General features: G+C 39.8%; 3 protein-coding genes across 5 annotated transcripts; 2 read left to right on the top strand and 1 right to left on the bottom strand.

Annotated features, from left to right (window-relative positions):
* Positions 1-3,509: 3,509 nt before the first annotated feature.
* LOC124407048 (pancreatic lipase-related protein 2-like) lies at positions 3,510-5,392 on the bottom strand. 3 transcript variants are annotated; one of them, XM_046882850.1, is made up of 5 exons: positions 5,287-5,392; positions 4,770-5,170; positions 4,287-4,638; positions 3,992-4,199; positions 3,510-3,785 (listed from the first exon to the last, which is right to left on the bottom strand). In XM_046882850.1, the coding sequence occupies exons 1-5, from the start codon at positions 5,318-5,320 to the stop codon at positions 3,608-3,610; spliced, it is 1,173 nt and encodes a 390-aa protein (XP_046738806.1). In that variant the 5' UTR covers positions 5,321-5,392; the 3' UTR covers positions 3,510-3,607. The 3 variants fall into 3 exon arrangements, with proteins under 3 accessions (XP_046738806.1, XP_046738808.1, XP_046738807.1); XM_046882852.1 differs by having other exon boundaries at positions 3,646-3,785; positions 3,954-4,199; positions 5,287-5,391; XM_046882851.1 differs by having other exon boundaries at positions 3,649-3,866.
* A 721-nt stretch (positions 5,393-6,113) lies between these two features.
* On the top strand, positions 6,114-15,788 carry LOC124407049 (anaphase-promoting complex subunit 11). Its single transcript, XM_046882853.1, has 4 exons — positions 6,114-6,319; positions 6,622-6,741; positions 7,508-7,641; positions 15,660-15,788. The coding sequence occupies exons 1-3, from the start codon at positions 6,301-6,303 to the stop codon at positions 7,621-7,623; spliced, it is 255 nt and encodes an 84-aa protein (XP_046738809.1). The 5' UTR covers positions 6,114-6,300; the 3' UTR covers positions 7,624-7,641; positions 15,660-15,788.
* On the top strand, positions 14,328-18,768 carry LOC124406558 (leucine repeat adapter protein 25-like). Its single transcript, XM_046881993.1, has 4 exons — positions 14,328-14,333; positions 14,466-14,619; positions 15,638-15,900; positions 17,589-18,768. The coding sequence occupies exons 1-4, from the start codon at positions 14,328-14,330 to the stop codon at positions 17,853-17,855; spliced, it is 690 nt and encodes a 229-aa protein (XP_046737949.1). The 3' UTR covers positions 17,856-18,768.
* Positions 18,769-20,191: the final 1,423 nt, after the last annotated feature.

The raw sequence follows: 20,191 nt of genomic DNA, 5'->3' as shown, positions 1-20,191 counted from the left end.
ATATGCTGGTCTCAGTTGTTGTGCTGATTAATCTTCTCATTGCTATGATGAGTGACACCTACCAACGTATTCAAGCTCAGTCCGACATTGAATGGAAGTACGGATTGAGCAAACTCGTCAGAAACATGCATAGGTGAGGAAGTATTGGTTTTGAATGAAGAGCTACGATTGCCAATGGAACAGCGTAATTATTAGTAAACATTCAACGATTATAGTATGCCTACTCTTAATTCTATTTTAACTTCTCTCTAATACCTGATATCAACTACTAAATTTTCGCAGCTTCAATATGGTGTTAAATTATATTCAAATCCGCTCGACTACGAAAATCTTTCGCATTCTAATCTTTTATAATTATACCTTTTGCATATACTCTTTAAAAAGCACTCGCATAATGCCTTTGCTTAACACTTTCGGCTAAAATTCTGTCATCGATTCGCTAACTTTACCGTTTTCCGAACCTGAATTCTCTTCGATTCCGGAATCCGGAGAAACAACTTTTCCATTTACTCGTCTCTTTCTATTTAGTCTTCTTTATTATCAATCTTAGAATTTCTTGACCAGAATAAACATGTCATTTCAGAACAACGACGGCACCGTCTCCCCTGAATTTACTGACTTCCTGGATTTCTTATCTCTATAAACTGTGCAAGAATCGAGTAGCCAAGCGAAAACGTCCGTCAGTTGTTCACATGATGGGCCTACAACGGACGGGTCGCATGTCGGCTCGTTCCAAAATGGGAGCAAAATGGTTGTCGAAGGTGAAGAAAGGCCAAGTTGCCCACAAGGACAGCGTCGCGTTGTCCGTTGTGCATCTCAGTCCCCTTGGAAGTCAATTGTCCTTCAGCAATGCGTCCAGAATTGACAATGTGGTCGACTGGGATGCGGTGAGAAGAAAGTACCGAGAACTCGTTGGTGAAGAGTCGGAAAAACCCTCAGAAGAAATCAAGGAACCCATGGACAACGACCCATTGCAAGCGGCCCTGACGAGGTCGTCGATTACCGATCAAATCTTCACCTCCGATCAGGCGCCTCGAATATGAGATCATATAACATATTAGCTACTTCAAACGGAAGGAAGGGTTGTAAGATCATTTTTGGAAGGAATATTTCTTACACTCACCAGTACAGGGTCTGTGTAGTTGAATTTAAACGTGTTATCTTCCTAGAAATGAAGACTCGATGGAAATCTTAAAGGCTTTAAAGAGTCATGCAACGTCAGATCAATCGCAGGACAAGACAATCGTAAGAAACTGAATCACATACCTTATTTCCGACTGTCTTAGTATGCCAGAAAATGCCCAGGAATAGCAAAGAAGACTCCAGAATATTGTTGATAACTCATTTGAACAAGTGTATGAGTTTTCAGAGTCAAACTACAAGGTGAGGTGAGGATTTAAATGGTATCGTAGTAGTAGAAATATAATCCTTACCAATCTTACAACCCCATTTCCAACGCGCCATATCCTTATGAAATGAATAATGAATAATATATATATATATATATATAAATTGTAATATAATGTTTGTACCATTTTATCTAAGTAATCAACTTATACTAAACTAGCGTAATTACCATCATTGTAAAATACATACATTATATACATAATTGCGTACCTACATACTAACATAAGTTTTGTCAAATAAATGACTAGATCCAGGTAATCCCTTAAAAATCCACCTTCTCCCGAACTTACCAAGTATTAATAGCTGATGGAATATTGTTGCGATCTACTGTCAACGTCTAACATCAAATATGTGGGTTAGTCATACCTTTCATGTTAAGCATTCGTAGACTGATATAGTGCACATACGTTCTATTCACATCCAATTGTTGGAACAGTTTCACACCGTTGGATTCAACGTTCGCGGCTATTTTCTTTTCATAGAAAACTCCCCGTACTGCTTTTTCATGTGAAAGAAGATCTTGCGAGTTGAATCCACGATGTTGAACCAGCCCTGAACTTACCCAAGTTACTCACCTGACCACCCCTGACCAGTATTTAGATCCACCAAATTAGATAGGATTTCATGTTGAATCGAGCATGTGTATATTGTTTATTCATGAAGGCACATCATTTGAATGTAAACCCTTCAAGAATCATTTTTAGTTTCTGATTGTTTTTTTTTATAATAGTAGCGAATGAATGAACTTTGGAGTTTTGTGATTGGAGTAATCGAGAACCAACTATTGACGAATGGTTCTGAATGTTGTTAACCACGTTTGCAAAATGGTATCCAACGCTGCGGCGTCGTGTTGTTTTGTTATAGATTATTAAGAATTGCTTGAACAAAATCACAGCATGTACCAACAAACCCAGTCAAAAGGAACACTTTGAACATGGATTGTATTTGTGTGTCTGCATCATGTAGGAAACACTCCTTAGAATATCCCAACATCCCTATAGTTGCAAGTCACGAGTTGATCTGCACCAAAACGTATTTTTGCGAGTAGCGTTCGCTGGTAAACCTCAACCACTAGATGCCACTGAACATAATGCGTAGTTTGTTAGAAAAAAAGAAAGTAAATTATAGCCATAGATCATGTATATGCCACTCCTCTGATATTGCAATTTATTTTTATAGTCGTTGATGCAAATTTATATTTTTGTATTGTGAATGTTCGTTGAAAATAGCCTGTTTTGCGATCGTGTCGACTATCATGAGCCATACTAAAGCATAATATTCATCTTACAGTTAAAGCCAGCCCGCTGCTAATGATCGAGAACCTTTTCTTCGCCATCTTCGGTCAGAAGGAAAGCGAAGCCTTCACGATTAGCCAAGGCCAGCCCGAATGGACTAAGTATTTCTTTAAGGTATGTTTTATAATTCGTTGCTTGCTGATTCATCCGTCGAGTGTCGTTTCACAAGGAGGATTCTCATCAATTTATCTATGTTTCTGCTTCTTTGTGTTGTACAGACATCCTTCCTCCTCTACATGATGGTGACGGTCATTGTTCTGATAAACCTGTTAATCGCCATGATGAGTGACACCTACCAAAAAATTACTGCCCAAAGTGACATTGAGTGGAAATATGGACTGAGTAAACTCATTCGAAGTATGCAAAAGTGAGTAAATTTTTTTAGCACAAAAATGTAGTCCTGGAATTTTCTTTGTATATTCACGCGAAGCAAATTCATTATCTCAATACTGCAATCGAAACATAAAAAAACTATCCGACTCTTATATAAATCGCAGATTCCATTTTGCTTGGGGGAAAGATTCCTGCTCTTATATCTTTGCGTTACAGAACAAGCACTGCTCCATCGCCTCTGAATTTAGTCAGCGCATGGTCCTTTTATCTCTGGGGTGTTTTTAAAAAGAGAATGGCCCGAAGACAAAATACGAGAAGATATGCACCCAGGTTCCTTGGCCGATATTTCGGTCGATGGATGACTCCATATCAGGTATACGAAAAATATTCCATTTGTCATTCATATTGTCGATGGTAACTGTAAAAATACGGTATAACAATTTATACGGATTGTTTCCGCTGTTCAAATTTATTAATATTAACGTAATTGTAATTAGCAGGCAAACGTGGTGTCACTACACAAAGATAACATTGATCTCGGTATGATGAACGGGGAAACAGCAAGTCAGTTATCATTTGAACAAAGGCCAACAATCCTCAACATCGTTGACTGGGACATCGTTCGCCGGAAGTACAGAGTACTTTTCGGTGGTGAGATCGAGAAACCGTCTAGTGAGGACATGGACGAATTGGACGACAATTAATTCGATAGTGGAAATTTCACGCATAAACGGGAACATGGAAGTGTACCTGAAATAATACCTTTTTAAACGGGTTCAACTTGACACTATTATTCAATCATAATCACACGAGATTCCTAAACACTTATACTTATAAATATAACGAATATTTTTCGGGCACAAAGAGAATAAATTAAGAAATTGAAGATGAATCGTTATTGAAGGAACTAACAATTACTTATCCTGGCCTATAATTTCTCTGTTTAATTTCCTTGCCCGAAAGGTTGCTGAGAGTTGGTTCTCAGATAAAACCTTCCACGTGTCTCCTTGCTCAGTATCTCTCCCATGAACACTTTTTTTCCCTGATCACTGCAACGTCCTGAAACGAATTCCCCCCAACTTTCACACCGTGTGGATAAGAATCCTTCCGGACGAATGATGGACTCTGACATGTACTGGTGTGATCTGGCATGGCTGCAAAATTCTAAACAGAAAAAAAATCCACGATTTTCAGTCAGTATTCGATTACCAAAAATGGATGACAATGATTTTATGAGCTCGATCTTCTTACGAGAAGCTATCGGTGGACATCCGGGTTGATTGAAGGTTCCCCCATTGGGATAAAAGTCGGCGTGACCAATGGCCGAGACGAATCCTAGAGTACCGGAACAGGTATGAATGACGTCGACGAATTCGGCGTCCGTCGGATCCAGACGTTCTCTGGAATCGATGAGGAAAGGGGCTTCGAAAGCAGGACGAGCTGGATCCAATCCGGTCACTCGTCCAACTCGTCCTGACACCATAGATCCAGCGACACCCGCAACGTGAGCGCCAAGACTATGTCCCAGGATATGGACATTCGAGAGGGAAACGTTGCCGTCATCCTCAAGGAACGCCAAAAGTTTTCCGAGATGCTCACCCACCTGAAAAAGAGACAGATATAATAATTAAATTCCAGATCATTGGCTCCGCCAGAATGTGGAAAAACGTTATTCTACAATCATGGCCATGAGTGTTGGATTGCATGTGTGCAGAGATTTTATTCTGAACTCACAGGTCGGGTCAACTTCGCGGAGGTGAAATACTCTCGTCCAGCAGGTGAAGACCAATCGACGAAAATCAGGTTGAAGTTTCCATTGGCTAGGTAATTTTCCCGATACGTAATATACCACCGGGAGTCAATGCTATCGGTCCATCCGTGAATCATCACTTTTGTCGGCCATTCGGAGTCGAAGGAAGATTCTACGACACTTTTGACGTCTCCGACTCTCAGCACCTGAGCCGTATCCGTGTTCGCCTTGGTGAAGAGATAGAAGACGACCTCGTTTTCAACGTTTACAGTCAAGTTGACGATTTTATCCAGCGGAAGGCCTTCTTCTGAGTAAGTAATCTGCAGTGGCGGTGTTTCAGGGAGGATGAATTCGGCGCTGAATGTACCGCCACCCTTGGTGACGGCTAAAAAATAGAAAATGTTGAAAAATTGATTGGTACACTCAGTCTAGAAAGCTTTTCTACAAGTGAAACTTTCTTCTCAGCGTTACCCTTATTCGGAAAAAATTATGAGACTTTACCCGGAATGAGGACGAAAACCAAAATTGATAGCATCGCTCCGAGTAAGTTACAAGACCTGGATGACAATGATGATATTCTGGCCGAGTTTACTAGCTTCAAATTGATGAAACAGTTACCTAACTAATGATGGTAATTTTTTTATCGTTATTCTCATTACTAGTACAAAGTACATAATAGATCCAACGAAATGAGGTAATTCAGCTGAATCGAGGCCACGGAATACTCGACTAAGGACAACCTAATTCAATTGCATCATCACTTGATACCCTGTGAGTAACAATTTCAAATTTATTCAACTGTTATTCCTTAAATTTCAAATTTGTCCAAATTCTGTGATTCACATTTTTTTCTATGACTGTTTTATTTTGAATTTCACATGAGCGAAAACTGTCACTATTACCAAAAGACTGAACTGAACTAACCAATATCAAATTTTCCAATTTAAGTTCTCTTACTAATTATAAATTTCCTGAAGTTCAAGTTGATCGTAATTCATTTCTACTTAACACTCGAACTATTAAAATCAAGACAAAGCTATTTCCCCCAAACCATCCAAAATGATTGGTCTTCAAAAAATACCTAATACTAAAAATACTTGATATCGTATTGACATAAACATATTCTATTATTACACATTTTTAAAGACCAGCGATTTTTAGAATAATTTTTGCAATTTCCACTATTCAAATGACCGCAAAATTGGAATCTGTCTTATCGGTAGATCGTGACGTCACGCGACGCAGCTTCTAGTCCAAGCCTGCAGATGGCAGCACCTTTCCGTATTCAACGATCGTGTTTCCCTCGTGCGAGAAAATTGAATGTAGCAATAGGAATCCGTCAGCTGACTCGTATGGCCGTCGCGCGACGCGATCCGTAAAAGCGTGGCAGTTATTCATCCATCGAACAAGCTACGTAATTCGTTATTTTTACTCCATCGTCTATCGAAATTACTTCCCTATCAATTTACGGGAATAGTGTTGAGTCCTAGTTATTTTTCGAATGTGATGTAAAACATGAAAGTTACGATAAAAAGTAAGTACGCTATTTCCCTGAACTCAAAAATCGCAACATAACCTCAACATCTTATTTATTCTGTTTGTTTATTATCGTCAAAGTGTATTACTGTTTGAAAATATCGCTGTACCGAGTTAATAACAGAATATGATACACGCGCTAATTATTACCACGAAAATTAACCCTCGATGAAGGCAACGTCGGCTGTTAGGATGGCTAATAATTTTATCATCTTTATTTTATCACCGCCGGATTTTGAATTTCCCGTGTGTTTTTGTGACGCATAATCGTCAACAAATCAGTTATCCGTTATTGTTCAGGTTGGACGGGTGTTGCTACTTGGCGTTGGATAGCGAACGACGACAACTGCGGCATTTGCCGAATGCCATTCGACGCCAGTTGCCCAGATTGCAAAATACCCGGCGACGATTGCCCTTTAGGTACGTATAATTATTAGTCTGCTCTCCAAAGAATGTTTCAATTTTCACTAAATCCATCATTATTATTATCTATATAATCGCGATAAATATTTCATGCAAGGTATAATCATACACTCAGTACGAACGAATAACAATTAGCCAGATTAATAGAAATAAAAAATTGAATATACAAAAATTTTCAAATAAATCAACAATCGTCTGTATAAATATTGCTGTAATAATTATAATTCAGATACATAACTACTACTAACAATAATTGGATTATCACAATACCACGCAGTCAACGTTTCAAAGTAAATGATTTTTTCTCTTGCATAAAACTAGCATGCAGAAATGAAAAAATTGGCTTAAATAATTATTTACGATGTTCAACCTAGAACCTAGTTTTCGCAGGATGATTTCAAATTCCGAACCAAACAATCCAAAAGCTGTCATAGGTTCGTGTTCGCATCTGCGCGGCAAACGTCGCCAAATATCGATCGGCATACAATTCGTTCCAGTTGAAATACATATATATTGTGTGTGTATATATATATATATATATATATATATATGTTACAACTATAGCTTGGAGCTCAGTTACGATGCTTACGGAACGATCTTAGCTTACTTCCGGATAGGACGGCGAAACGTTCGGTCTAACGGTAAATTGCAAGCGCAAGCAGCAATCGTCGCCGAAGTTTGCCTCATTGCAAGCAGTTTTTACCGATCGCGTGATTCTCATTCTTACGTTTGACTTTCCTCACTGATTATTTTTTCGTTCAAGTGTGGGGCCAGTGCTCGCATTGTTTTCACATCCATTGCATCATGAAGTGGCTGCACTCGCAGCAGACAAGTCACCTCTGCCCCATGTGTCGTCAGGAATGGAAATTCAAGGAGTAAATACCGCAAATTATATAGGTAAGAATCGATTGCTTAAGCTTTTAGCTCTATCTTTCACACAGATTTTAAACTTTCATTTTGCTTTTCAATTATCCCAAGATATTCTCTAAACCTTATAGAACAATTTATACTTGTATTTGAAACGCTGAAACCCTAATAATCATTTCATAACGGTGTACAATCGAATCTACATGCAATCCCCATGTGACACGTGCTCCATCTCATTGACCTGAGACATCCTGATTAATACCTGTACAACAAATATAACATGAGTGCGATTTCATTACAATATTATAACTTAATCAATTAGATACAATATACATCACATATGTATTATGTTTTGTGTTTTTATTAATTTTATTAACGTGATCGTTCAATACTAATTAGCGAATTAGTTATCAAACAAATTCGCGTGGCAATTTGTGTATAATAATTACCCTGAATCGATTAATCTTTGATATTGATGAGGAATCCATCTTGTACCTACTCGTTATACATACTTGTGGGTATACTGTACTTTCGCGCTATACGAGAGGAGTGAGAAATTTGCTGCAAGTTAGAATTAGCAGCGGGGGGGAAAACTATTTCGCAATCTTTCCTTTCGTTTCCTTTCGTTCGCGTTACTAGGTACATGCCGCGGGTACGATTCGCAAACCCAATTCTCACAACTTTCAAGCAGCCGTTTCGTTTCTCGTATAATATATAATGCATTTCTTTACACTAAGTGCATTAAAAATTGTAAACTGTTTAAACTGTCGGGTAACTGAAGTTATTTTTCAAGAAATGTAATACGCAGTATATCTTGTGATTTTATTTTCTTAATCCTAGTCGATAATTGTGTACCAAATTTCAATTGGACCGACTCACAATCAGCTGTTCTGTAAATGATGCAAGTGGATATTTTTCTCGACGAACGCTTGTATAAATTACAGAGAACTCTGTCGCATGCGCAATGAATATATAATAATCTGCATGTTAGCGTCATTTGATCCACACTGCAATTAAATCCGAGATTTAATCTCAGATAGCCCGGGGATATGCTGCTGAATCACCAGTCGTTATAAAGTTAGACGGGAAAACGTCGTCTGGATTACATACGAAGTGGTTCTTATCGACAAATTATAAATGACAAATGTCTAATCTGTATATTAGAACTAAAAATAAACTTAACAGAACTCACAACAAACCGATAAGGATTTAACTATGCAACCAAGTATGTTAAGCTCCGTTTTCCTGCAAGCAGAAGTGCATGCCTAGTCCGTACAATTTCACTTCTCGTGCAGAAAAATGCGAAAGTGATACAGCCTGACTTTCCGCGATGACGTTGAACAGATTCCTAAAATGGTCAATTACTTGTAAGTCAACTTTCGTTCCGGCCTGTGGTTTACTAGTATCTACACTGTTCAAAATTTCGATTATAAATTTACGAAAAATTTTAACAAGTTATTTACATACACGGTATGGTAAAATTTACTTTACATCGTTTCAGTAATTTTTAAAACTGATTATGCAAATTCAAGGACTTTCATACTAATTTCAATATACAATGACGCACTAATTTCAATAAACTTAAATTTAGTTACCACAGTCAGGGTTAGCTAATTGAATATGTAACATAAGTACCTGAATTTTCATAACGATGTACATTTCGCACGAGTGATTTCAGTTTACATTATCGACCGGGATTCATTAATCGTACGGCTGTAATAATAAAAATACGTTATGTATTTCGATGAAATAATAAATCGTGAATTCACGGTGTCAATTTGATTGAATAAAACTTAAACCGGAAGGCGCAATCAGTCCAATACCGAATACAGTACGGGATCGATTTGACTCATCGTCAGCCTCGACCTCGACTGCAGCTTATCTGACCACAAGCGAAATTGAGTCAGGCACGATTTTTACTCCAGATGTATTTTTATGTTATATGTACATGTATCGGGTGTTTCTTATTTTGGAGTCGGAAAAATTTTCATTTGAATGCCTCCCAGATCTGTTCCAAATCGTTAAGAAAAATCTGTGTAAAGTTTTAAGCCTCCACGTCAACTGGAAGACGTGCCTCTTAGTTCTGAAAGTTTTAAATGGAAAATAAATGTAGTTTTTATCATGCAGTTATTTCGTTTTGTATATAACTTTGGTATTGAAGATAAAGGGACCAATTTGACAATGAGACTTGGCAGAGTTACTCGTCGAGTCATCAGCTCTGCAGAGTATAATCGAAGTACTCGGGCATTATACGTATAATAAGATAACTGACACCTCTTTGTGTCTGCATTTGGTTACATTGCAAATTGCAAAATTAGCGTTATATATATATACATTGGCAGCAATCGACTAATATTCCACTATTATATCATTCTTTTAAGAAAAATTATTGAATTGGGCGACACGTGATAAATTTTTATGTTGCTGTGAAATTTTAGGTTTATTTTACTAGTTATAACTTGCGTTGTATGGCGATACAGCGATTTTTAAAAAAATGATTTCCAATCATTTCAGGATAAAGACGATTATACCGTTCAATAAGAAATTTTCAATGCCGTACGCTTACACGCGATAAAAAAAGATCGGTAATCGTAGGTTATCAACCTACAAGGTTTATCGCCGACTCAATTAGTTCGTTACTGCTGCTAGAAACGTTAACAATAAAAGAAAATCAGTATATACAATAATAATTGTATCAGAATTGAATAAACAAGCACGACGAATTTTCATTAAATTTTTTACCAAAGAAAAAACGAACTAAAGAATACAAAGAAAAGTGAGTATATTATAGAGAAAAGATTTTTCAAAGTATTATACGTTTATGTGTATAAAATAAAATTGCAACAAGGCGATAGACGCGTAAATATCGAGATAATTGAGGCTCAAGGAAAGCAATGTATGTAGATACGTATAACACTAGTGTTGTATGCGCTTGGATCGATTGTTATGATCGGTATTGCGCGTTTACGTAACTCCATCGGCTCCGGCGCCGATTTCTATGCAGTCTAGTCTGTAAGATTGCAGGCTCGTAGTCACAAACACGTGCACACACCGTACATGAATCAGTCTCACTCTCCTCAAACACAACAAGCACAAAGTGTATAGTAGAAGCTCGATAACTTGCAGCGATACCCAATGGAAAAGTTTAGCGACCGCTAGACGGCGCTGACGTTGCGTTAGATATATTGAGAATTAAGTTTAAACATAAACAAGAATAAAATATTGAACTTGTGTTTTTTTTTCACACAAGTACATCGTAACGCAATGAAAGTACTAAATCTGTAAAAAATATAAATTTGTAGATTGAATACCCTAATATGATAATTAAACATTTTTTTTTTTTCAAATTTGTTTATTTATTTTTTTGATATATAAGTTATATAGTAATGTTCCCAGTGGCTTACTATTTTTTTGGAATCTAAACTGGAACGAGTTTCTTTTTCAAGCAAATTTTATGTGCCAATGACTAGCGACGTTAGTGACGAGCGCAACTGACAGGAGAAACAAACAATAGTTATAATTATAGACACAAAAAATTTTCATAAAATGAAAGCTCGTTTGACTTTTGATGAAAAAAATTAATAAATAAATAAATAATCAACCACCAGGAACCCATTAATGAATATTCTTGTATATTCTCTCTGTTCGAATCGTTGGTGCCATAACCTCAAAGTTCATCGTGAATGTTTACTGTTCACAACGCGTTCTTCTTAGCTAATGCAAATAATGTAGAAAAATGGTTAAAGTGAAACGTAATATTTTATTCGTTTCAGGCAATTTTCAATGAGAGGTTATCAAAATCTAAACAAAAATAAACAATTAAAATTGCACATACAAACGGAACATTGACTGCAAAGCCAGCCAGCGACGAAAGCTTTAGCAAAACGTTTTCATTGATGAGTCACAACTTATAAAGGGACTGCAACGCAAGTCATTCAATTTCGCACCATTTTTTTACTCTCCATATTTGGGTGTGAGTAAAAAAAAAGTAGAATTGCTACATAAGAGACGTGTCACAACACCAAATTTTTCCGGAACGTGAAAATCCATACCATATACCTAATATCGCAATTGTACAAAGTCGAAGTACAGAGAAATATCAACATGTAGAATCGCCAGAATTTTACCAATTCTTTACATTTTGGCTTGGCATAATACATTCATATTCATTCCGACGATTGCATAGGTACTATAAACGCACTTTGTCTTTCTGTATTTCAAATTTGAATTTGAATTGAAATTTCCGTTGTTTGAAAAATTGATATTCCGACCCCTCGATTACATCTGACCCCCACCCCCCATACGTACATCCCAATTCCAGAGCCCCGATCGCGGGAAGTTACCGATCGTCCAGCACATTTCGAAGACCCCAGCTGGACATGGTCGAGGTGGAGGTGCCCCATAACGCATCGCGTATTTATTGCCGCAGAAACGCAAGCATGGCATAATCGCGGCATTTAATGGTGGGATAAGCTCGGTAGTAAGCCAGCGCCGATGGTTGGAACGGAGAAACACAGAGCAGCTACCTGACGCCTAACACCGTGATCGGGAGTCACGTGGTTCGCCTCCCTCCCGCTTCCTCTCCATTCCTCCTCCTCCTCCTCCTCCCCCCCCCCCCCCCCCTGAAAAACCTCGAAGGATGGATGTCGGATCCCTCAGTCGCGGTCTCTCAGTCGCACCGAACACTTACGAGGACGCTGTGTGTGCTGTGTAAGAGGAACCGGTAACAGCGGCGCGATTATTTTCCTCTCTTTCCTTCGAAACTACTTCGTGTTTTCTCGCTCTATATCGTAATAATATTGATAGTGGTTCTTCCGTCATTTTCATTTTTGTACGGAATCGTCATCGTTATCGTTGCTATTTTTGCTTCCTCTTCGTGCCTCGATTACTGTGCAAGAAGACGAGGATTCCGCTCTCCAGCGATTCTTGAATCGTATGAAACGAACTTCGTTGAACTTTTTCAGATATTTTCGCCTCAGGATCTCCGGCCAGCTGCAGGAGAAACCGTTATCTTGTGGTTATCTAATCGGCCGAGTAATCGCGGTCGCGTTTTATCCTTTGTTAAATACAGTACCTGGGGAAGTCTCGGTTGGTATATATCTTGCTGGTGATCGAATCTTGAGCGAAATGAAGACTGTGCTTGTTGGTCGTTTCTTGTACTCGCGTGTGCGGTGAGACGGTGACCGGTAGGAACTTATAAGGTGCGCAAAGACTGGCTTGAATAAGAGGAGGAAATTATCTATACACGCGAATCATGTAGTTTCCTCAGGATTATGAAATTCCCCTGGTTTTCCAAGCGGCCTTCACGGCCAGGTGACGCAACGTCGTTGGTGAGAAGAGAAGCTCCGCCACCAAGGTTTTAACTTTTAGAACAAGGAAAAGGAGAGCTTCAATATATATATCCGGAAGTGAAAAGAGAACTGCACGCGAAATGCAACTCGCCGCCACCCTCAGGCCTCATCCACCCCCCGTACCCCCTAGACCGAGTCGTCAGGTGGTTGCTGAGGCGCTGAAGAGGTCGCCGAGGCCTCCATGTCCGACTAGACAAGCGCCGCCGCCGCCGGATACGAAGCCATGGCGAGCTGGGAGGACCGTCGTTTACGAGTCCGCGACGTCGTCGCCGACTTCGGTCAGGAGTGCGGAAGACGATCGTCAGCAACGAGATGAACGAGCGTCGAACCCGCGGGACCAGAACCTCCAGCGGCTCGGAGGCGGTAAGGCGATAGTAACGCCTGCCACGAGAGTAAGGGGCGACGGGCAATCGAGAGGAACGATTCAGCAGCCTCTGAAGCGACCCGCGCCGATCCAGGTGCCGAGAAACGGAAGCGGGAACGGCAGCAGCAGCAGCAGCGAGAGCGAGAAGAGTGCCGCGCCAAAGTTCAAAAACCAGAGGCACATACAAGTCGTCAATGGCGCCGTGGTATTCGAGGCACAGAATCCGCAGGTACGTGTACCGCAGTCGGAATCAAAGGAATTGAGGCCGGAGGATGCGGACGAGGCTGTGAAGGAGACTGCGGAACTGAATGTGGCTAATAAAGGTATTACTGCCGAGGAGAAGCGCGAGGTGATCGTTGAAGAACCACGGAGGTCTTCGTCGAGCACGATATCCAGCGGCGATGACTGCGCGACGGTTGTCGTCGTTGATGATCAGCCCGAATCACGACGCGTCGCCTTCGACGAAAGAGTCAATATTAAACACGAGGACTGGCTCGAGGCTGGGGTTAGATACTCATCCACGAAGATCACCCTCTCAGGTGACGAGGTCAACGATGAAGGGGTCGCTCTTAACGAATCGACGGAGGATGGGATCAACGGGTTTGGGTACTTCGACGAAGACGAGGAGATGATCATCACCGCCTTTGATTTCAATAGGTAGACACTATAATCGACGGTTCTTTTTCCCAGCAATTCTGATCTTATTGCGAGAAGGAAAAGTCAGCATGCTTCAGAGGGTTTAAGATTTGAAGACTCGATGTTGATGTCTATACATATATATATATATATATATATATATATATATATATATATATATATATATATATATATATATGTATATACGCTTCCTTGGTCATTCCGATTGTGAGTCACTGATTTACAATCACGTTATGCAACGCCTGACGACAAGCCTTAAGCGTTTCTCCTTCTTTTTGCGGTTTTTTGCGTTTCGGTTCTTTCTTCTGCCTTTTCTGAGACTGGTTGTTTGTTTTCTTATGAAGATGTTTGTGCGTGTGGATTTACATGCATGTATATATATACATGTGTGTATGCATACACCACGAAACAGCCGGATGAGGTTTGCAGATACGATGCACTGCTCCGAGCAGGATTGTGTCAGTGGCTCTGATGATGGCTAGGAGCTACTTATTCCGCAACGAATTTATAACAACAACAGTAATGACACAAGCGAGTGCAAAACAGTGAATAACTACAAATTCATGCTCGATGACAAACCGCAAATCGTTCCGTGCGTGGACGGCGAAGCAAATTGCCTCGCTGAACGAACGAACGGTAAAGTTGAATCGGCGGATTTCCACTTTCGGAATGGCGAAAAACGCTGCCGCGGTCTCGAGAATTCCTGCGTAAATCGAAGGATTTTTATCCATCGCGACGGCTCGTTGCAGAAAATCAGATATTCTATTTTTAAAACAAATTTGAAAACATTTAGGAAGAAAAAATTAACCGACTCCTTTGCCAGGCATTTTCTTCACTATTCTAATATCTCCAATTTATTTGCAATTCTCAGGAGTATTTGAATAGTTTAAAAACTTTTTTAGACTTTGAAAAGTTGACTGAAACGATTCAGCGATCTTTTTTTTTTTTTTTTTTTTTTTAATGCAAAACGGTAACTCGAATACTGCAAATTGAGATACTTTTCCACACAATGGAAACACTCAAGGCCTTGCATTATGCTGGCGATACCACGTGGTGGCTTTTATACACGAATACACGCTGCTGAAAACTTTTAAAACGACGACTTAGGTTCCCTGCTGCAGTAGTCACGCGTACATTCCTTTCCATTTGTACTAGTACAATTTCATTGTTGTCAAAAAACCGATAAATGCATATTTGCAAGTCATCTTACAGGTCGCATGAAACCGCTTGTCTGCAGCTGCATCAGTGGGCGTTCAATTCGTTCACGGTTAAAAGTTCAATGCAAATTTTAGCGCATTGTTTTACATACACGGCCGATATGCATACCTATGAATTATTACAGAGCATATACTTATCTACCCACGTTTCAAAGAATTGCTGCACTCATTTCTGTTGTACTATGAAATTCAAACTGAGCAGTGACGTGAATATCCGAGACGCGATAACGCGTGTATATATTGATTCCGAGATATCGACGATCGTGAGAATGTATGGAAAAAAATAGGCTATCAATAGAGAGTCTGATTTCATTGCAAGTTAGAGTTGAAATAATCGTAGATCTTCGATTCGGTGATAATTTTATAACCTAGATAAAATAAAGACAAAACCCTGACGTATAAAGAAACCCAAACATATTATCGCCACGTTTACAAAGACCAAAAATCGTTTTCTTCCAGTATAAAAGAAAAAATAGCCATGTCGACTCTGCAAGGACTGCCTCCCTTGCCACGAAGCTTGAGCGGATTCAACCTGAGCACCAACAGAGACGGAAACGAGCCGCCACCGCCACCCGCGAGGTCTTCTAGCAGGCCGCAACGCGGCGCCAGGACATCCCCAGGAGTCGGGGGTCGACCGTCACCACAGGGTCGACAACTGACCACCCTCGATACCCAGCTGGCAAAGCTTAGGAGAGAAATGGTACGAGCCGTGTGCTTTATTCTTCGATGTTTTAACGAAAAACGCTTTTTGAGTTTTTGAGTTTGAACAGAGGATCCTGTGATTGGATGCAGACCGTCACGCTGTTGGAGCCCTGAAAAATCAGCCTAGAATCCAACGATCGGCTCGTTCTCGTACACATGTGAGAGGTGGTCGAAATAATAGAGAATCCAGACACGCAGCAGAAACACATAACGCTGAGAGTGCCACTCCCACGGCGTCACATTCCCTCAGGCGTGACCCTCCCTCGTCTTATATTATGCCCACAAACTCCTGGTGCGCCTCTCGCTGCTTCACTTGGGTCTCTTTTTCTCTCTTTCTCTCGTCGTCTCTTCTTCCTTTCATTCGGCCACACGTTTATACCCATACACCTCTGCAGTTGGTACGCAAGACGGTATTCGTGGCCTCGCGGTATATTCCCACGATAAATAAACTCGGGATACGTTCGAAGTTTGCTGCTGCGGTGTGTACAGAACCAAACGCGCGTTATACGGAGTCACGATTTTACTTTTCAACTTATGCATGTAATGTGTAAAATCCTTCTGGCCGTCAATTTCATATGCAACGAAATCTAAACGTTTGCGCAGGAAATGTGGAGCCGCGTCGAAGGAGGCTTCGACCTCCTGCACGTTTTCAGAATTCTATATTTGAATATAACAATAAACAAATTCATATTGCACGGAATCAGTCTTTATAGAATTAACGCCGGTGTGAGAATGACAGTGAACGTAATTATTCCGTTCATCAAATGAAACCCCAACAGTTGCTGCGGAGGGGGCTGTACGCGATTCTATTAGATCAACCGGATTCTGTTACACGATAGCCGTCAGCAAACTGTCACCCAGTAGGAATTATAGGGGATCGTAGTCTAGTATGTTCGGATGGTTTCAGAATTACGGTTCAATTTAAATCCTCGTTCACATTCGGGTATTCCCAAATGTCGAACGATTATCATACCTCTCGATCCAACGGTGCCAGAGAAATTGGATTCCAAGGCTGATTATTCGATATAATTTGTAATGATTTCAGAGTACAAATGTTTATGATTCAAAAACGACGATCGAGTCACAAGTGTAAACTGCAGAGATCGTTGTAGCAGTTTACTTTTCAAATACACGCACACTGTCATCGTGGTGTAATAAACTCAGACTGTCGCGGACTCGAAATCTATATATAAAGAGACTTTAAAATGATTCCTCGAATTCCTAACGTGTACGGGCGGGCATGCCCGACGAACAAGTGTATACAAGCTCAAAGTCCATGGTCAACCGCAAACCGATTTCCATATCATCGGCAAGCATAACGTTGTCTCCTTTGAGTCTTTTACCGTATTGCATTCACGTTCGTTCGTATATCTCTACAGAATTTTATTACATGAATATTTCTTTTTCGGCTTCATAATCTCGAAAACACCGCGGCCAAGTACCAATATCAAAGGAATGAGGTAAAGGCCGACAGTTTATCAAAAAAAAAAAAGATGGTCTCGAGCTAATAAACTATTACAGGCATAACGATCATTCGCACTCACAAAACCTGAATTGTAAAAGTTATACAGACTTGCCTCCTGATAAAATAAGAATTTAGTAATGTATGTACAAAGTAATGAATATTAATGTCAGTTGGTTGATATTGTGTTTTTCTTTTTTGTTTTTTCTTTCTTATAAACACAGTTCGGCCTGCGTCAACTCGACCTGTCGCTGCTCTCCCAGCTTTGGTCGTTGAACGAGTCGATCCAGGAGTTTCGACAACTTCTTCAGGAACAAGAAGACCGAGCACCATCCCCATCACCGAGCAGCGAGGAAGGCGACGATACCTCGTACGGTAGCCATCCACCGCCGCACCCCAGGAGGCCGCCCCCCGTCAGTCATCACCACAGGGTGCCGAGACCCCCGCCGAGAAACGACTCACCCTCGAGCGAAGAGTACGGCGCCGTATAAATTATTATAATAATAATAATAATAACGATAATAATAATAATTATAATATAATTAAAGAATTAAAGACTTACAAATCAGAGAAAAAACGAACGGAAACTTATACATATAATATATATATATACATATATTATAAACTAAAGACGTCACCCACGTACGCGCTGTTATCTTACTCGTCTTGCCCTTCAGCAAATTCTTGCTTCGGTCCAGAAAAAAAATACTAAAAATAATATTAATAATAATAATAACAACAACAACGTTTCAATCACTCGTTGGATCGATATCAGAAATGTTCAGGGAGTATGACAAGTCGCGTGTGTCAGGATAAGGATAGCTTAATTTCCTGTCGTTCCTGTCTGATGATTGTTAGTGTTACGTCGATACGGAGCGAATATTTAGTCTGATAGAAAATATATTTTTTTTTAATCGACAGGTAACAGTTCTGATCTCAATATTACTATACAAAATTACGAGCAGCGTACCTTCTCGGATATTTATCGTGCGAGATAAGGAAGATGATATACACGATCAGGATGTCGTTTTTTTTTTGTTTTTTTTTTTTTAATTGATTTTTTTTCATTCTCTTTAATTTTAAACCGTTCCCTTGTACCGAAGAAGAGTCTTGTACATAATGAGATAGGAGGAACGTATACGTCGCGCAAAATTTGTACCGTTTTGATATTCCTGAGAGAACGCAGTAAGACCGTGCAGTCCGGTAAATTTAATACGCTCGGAGAATTTTGAATCGTAAGTATTTTACGGGTGTATTTTCGTCGGTTTATTTACGTATTCGCATCACGATCGTCAGGTGAAGGAGGTATACACATCATACCTACTCTTCGGTCATTCGGCACGATGTACATTTTCCTCGCGTACTTTTTTCGGCCACGTGAATGCTCGCTTTTTATTTCCTTGACAAATAACAACGACGCGCTTATTTGTCCCGGCTCAATGACTAGTGAGACTAATTCAACACGGCTTTATAAGTAAATGTCTTTTTCATTGCAACAATGAGTACAAAATAACACGGTGTATTTATTTACAAAACAGTTACGATTCTGAGTAAATTGGTAAATCCAATTCAAAAAACGTCGCACGGATCAAGAATTATTATCAGTTTTAATTTGTACCCATTGTTGCAGTTTTAACACCACGGATGTGGCATTGTAAATCCTTTTTCTTTATATTTTTAATTTCTTTTGATTGTTTCGTAAGAATTCGTTGAATCAAATATATTGTACAGTTGTATTTTCAATTATTATTTTTTTTCAATCCAAATCCAAATCTTACGGATCTCGGTAATTGTTCTAATCGTAAATTCGCCAATGAAGACATGCAATAATCTCTGCTGTACTATGTTTATTTATTTTCAATTATCTTCGATAAAATCATTTGACATTCCCTTCATCGACGAAACTAAAAAGTGATTAAATGTACAAAATATATAACATCGTAATCATCGCTCCAAGTAATCGCTAGATAATTCCTCTCGGTGCTCTCGAAGATTACGTATAACAAAGCTGATTCCTTATAACGTATATTAATAATAATAATAATAATAATATAGAACAGTGTATAATACATAAATCGACGTAACTTAAATTAAATTATAACTTAAGGATATATATATATATATTTCTTGGATAATCTTTTACACGATACTTGATCGGTTACATACAAGATAACATCGTAGAGTATATATGTCATACATACACGTACATGAGGTTTCAATAATAAGTAATAACTTGTATCCACTACACCGTGAAAAACAAGAAAAAAAAAACAAACAGAAAAAGAACAAAAACAGCAACAAAAACAACAACGATAATAAACCACGTGTTATTTAAATTAAAAATACACACGCTGAACGTTGAAGTGGAGTACCAGTGTCGAGATACACGGATGTACGATGATTCGCGCATACACCTATACAGCGTACATAAGTGCCCATATTATATGACCTTTCACAAATACCGTTGTTCCATTTCGAGAGACTGGGCAGTGCGTATAATGTATCGTACCTACGCGCCTGCCTCTTGTTGTTTGTGCGTGAATACGCGGTGAGTTGCGAGCCCGGTTCTCCGCTCGGCGTGGGTACGAGGGCCGAGAACCGTACGTAGTAAAATGGGCCCGATGGAAGGGCGCGGGCCCCGCGGTAGCGGGGCTAAAGACGAAGACGGAGAGAAGCCGCCGCTGCCTGTGACAGACGGAAAGGGAGACTTCGATGCCGCTCTTGGTGGCTGCATGGACCGCGGCTGCCTCCTTGCCTCCGACCATCGCGAGAGAACGGATCTACGAGATGTTTTTTATGCCCCGATCGCCCCACCTTTTACATCTTG

This window comes from Diprion similis, chromosome 6 (genome assembly GCF_021155765.1).
Source record: "Diprion similis isolate iyDipSimi1 chromosome 6, iyDipSimi1.1, whole genome shotgun sequence".
Lineage (NCBI taxonomy): Eukaryota > Metazoa > Arthropoda > Insecta > Hymenoptera > Diprionidae > Diprion > Diprion similis.
Note: the sequence above shows the minus strand (reverse complement) of the source record. Positions and strands in the feature narration are given on the sequence as shown.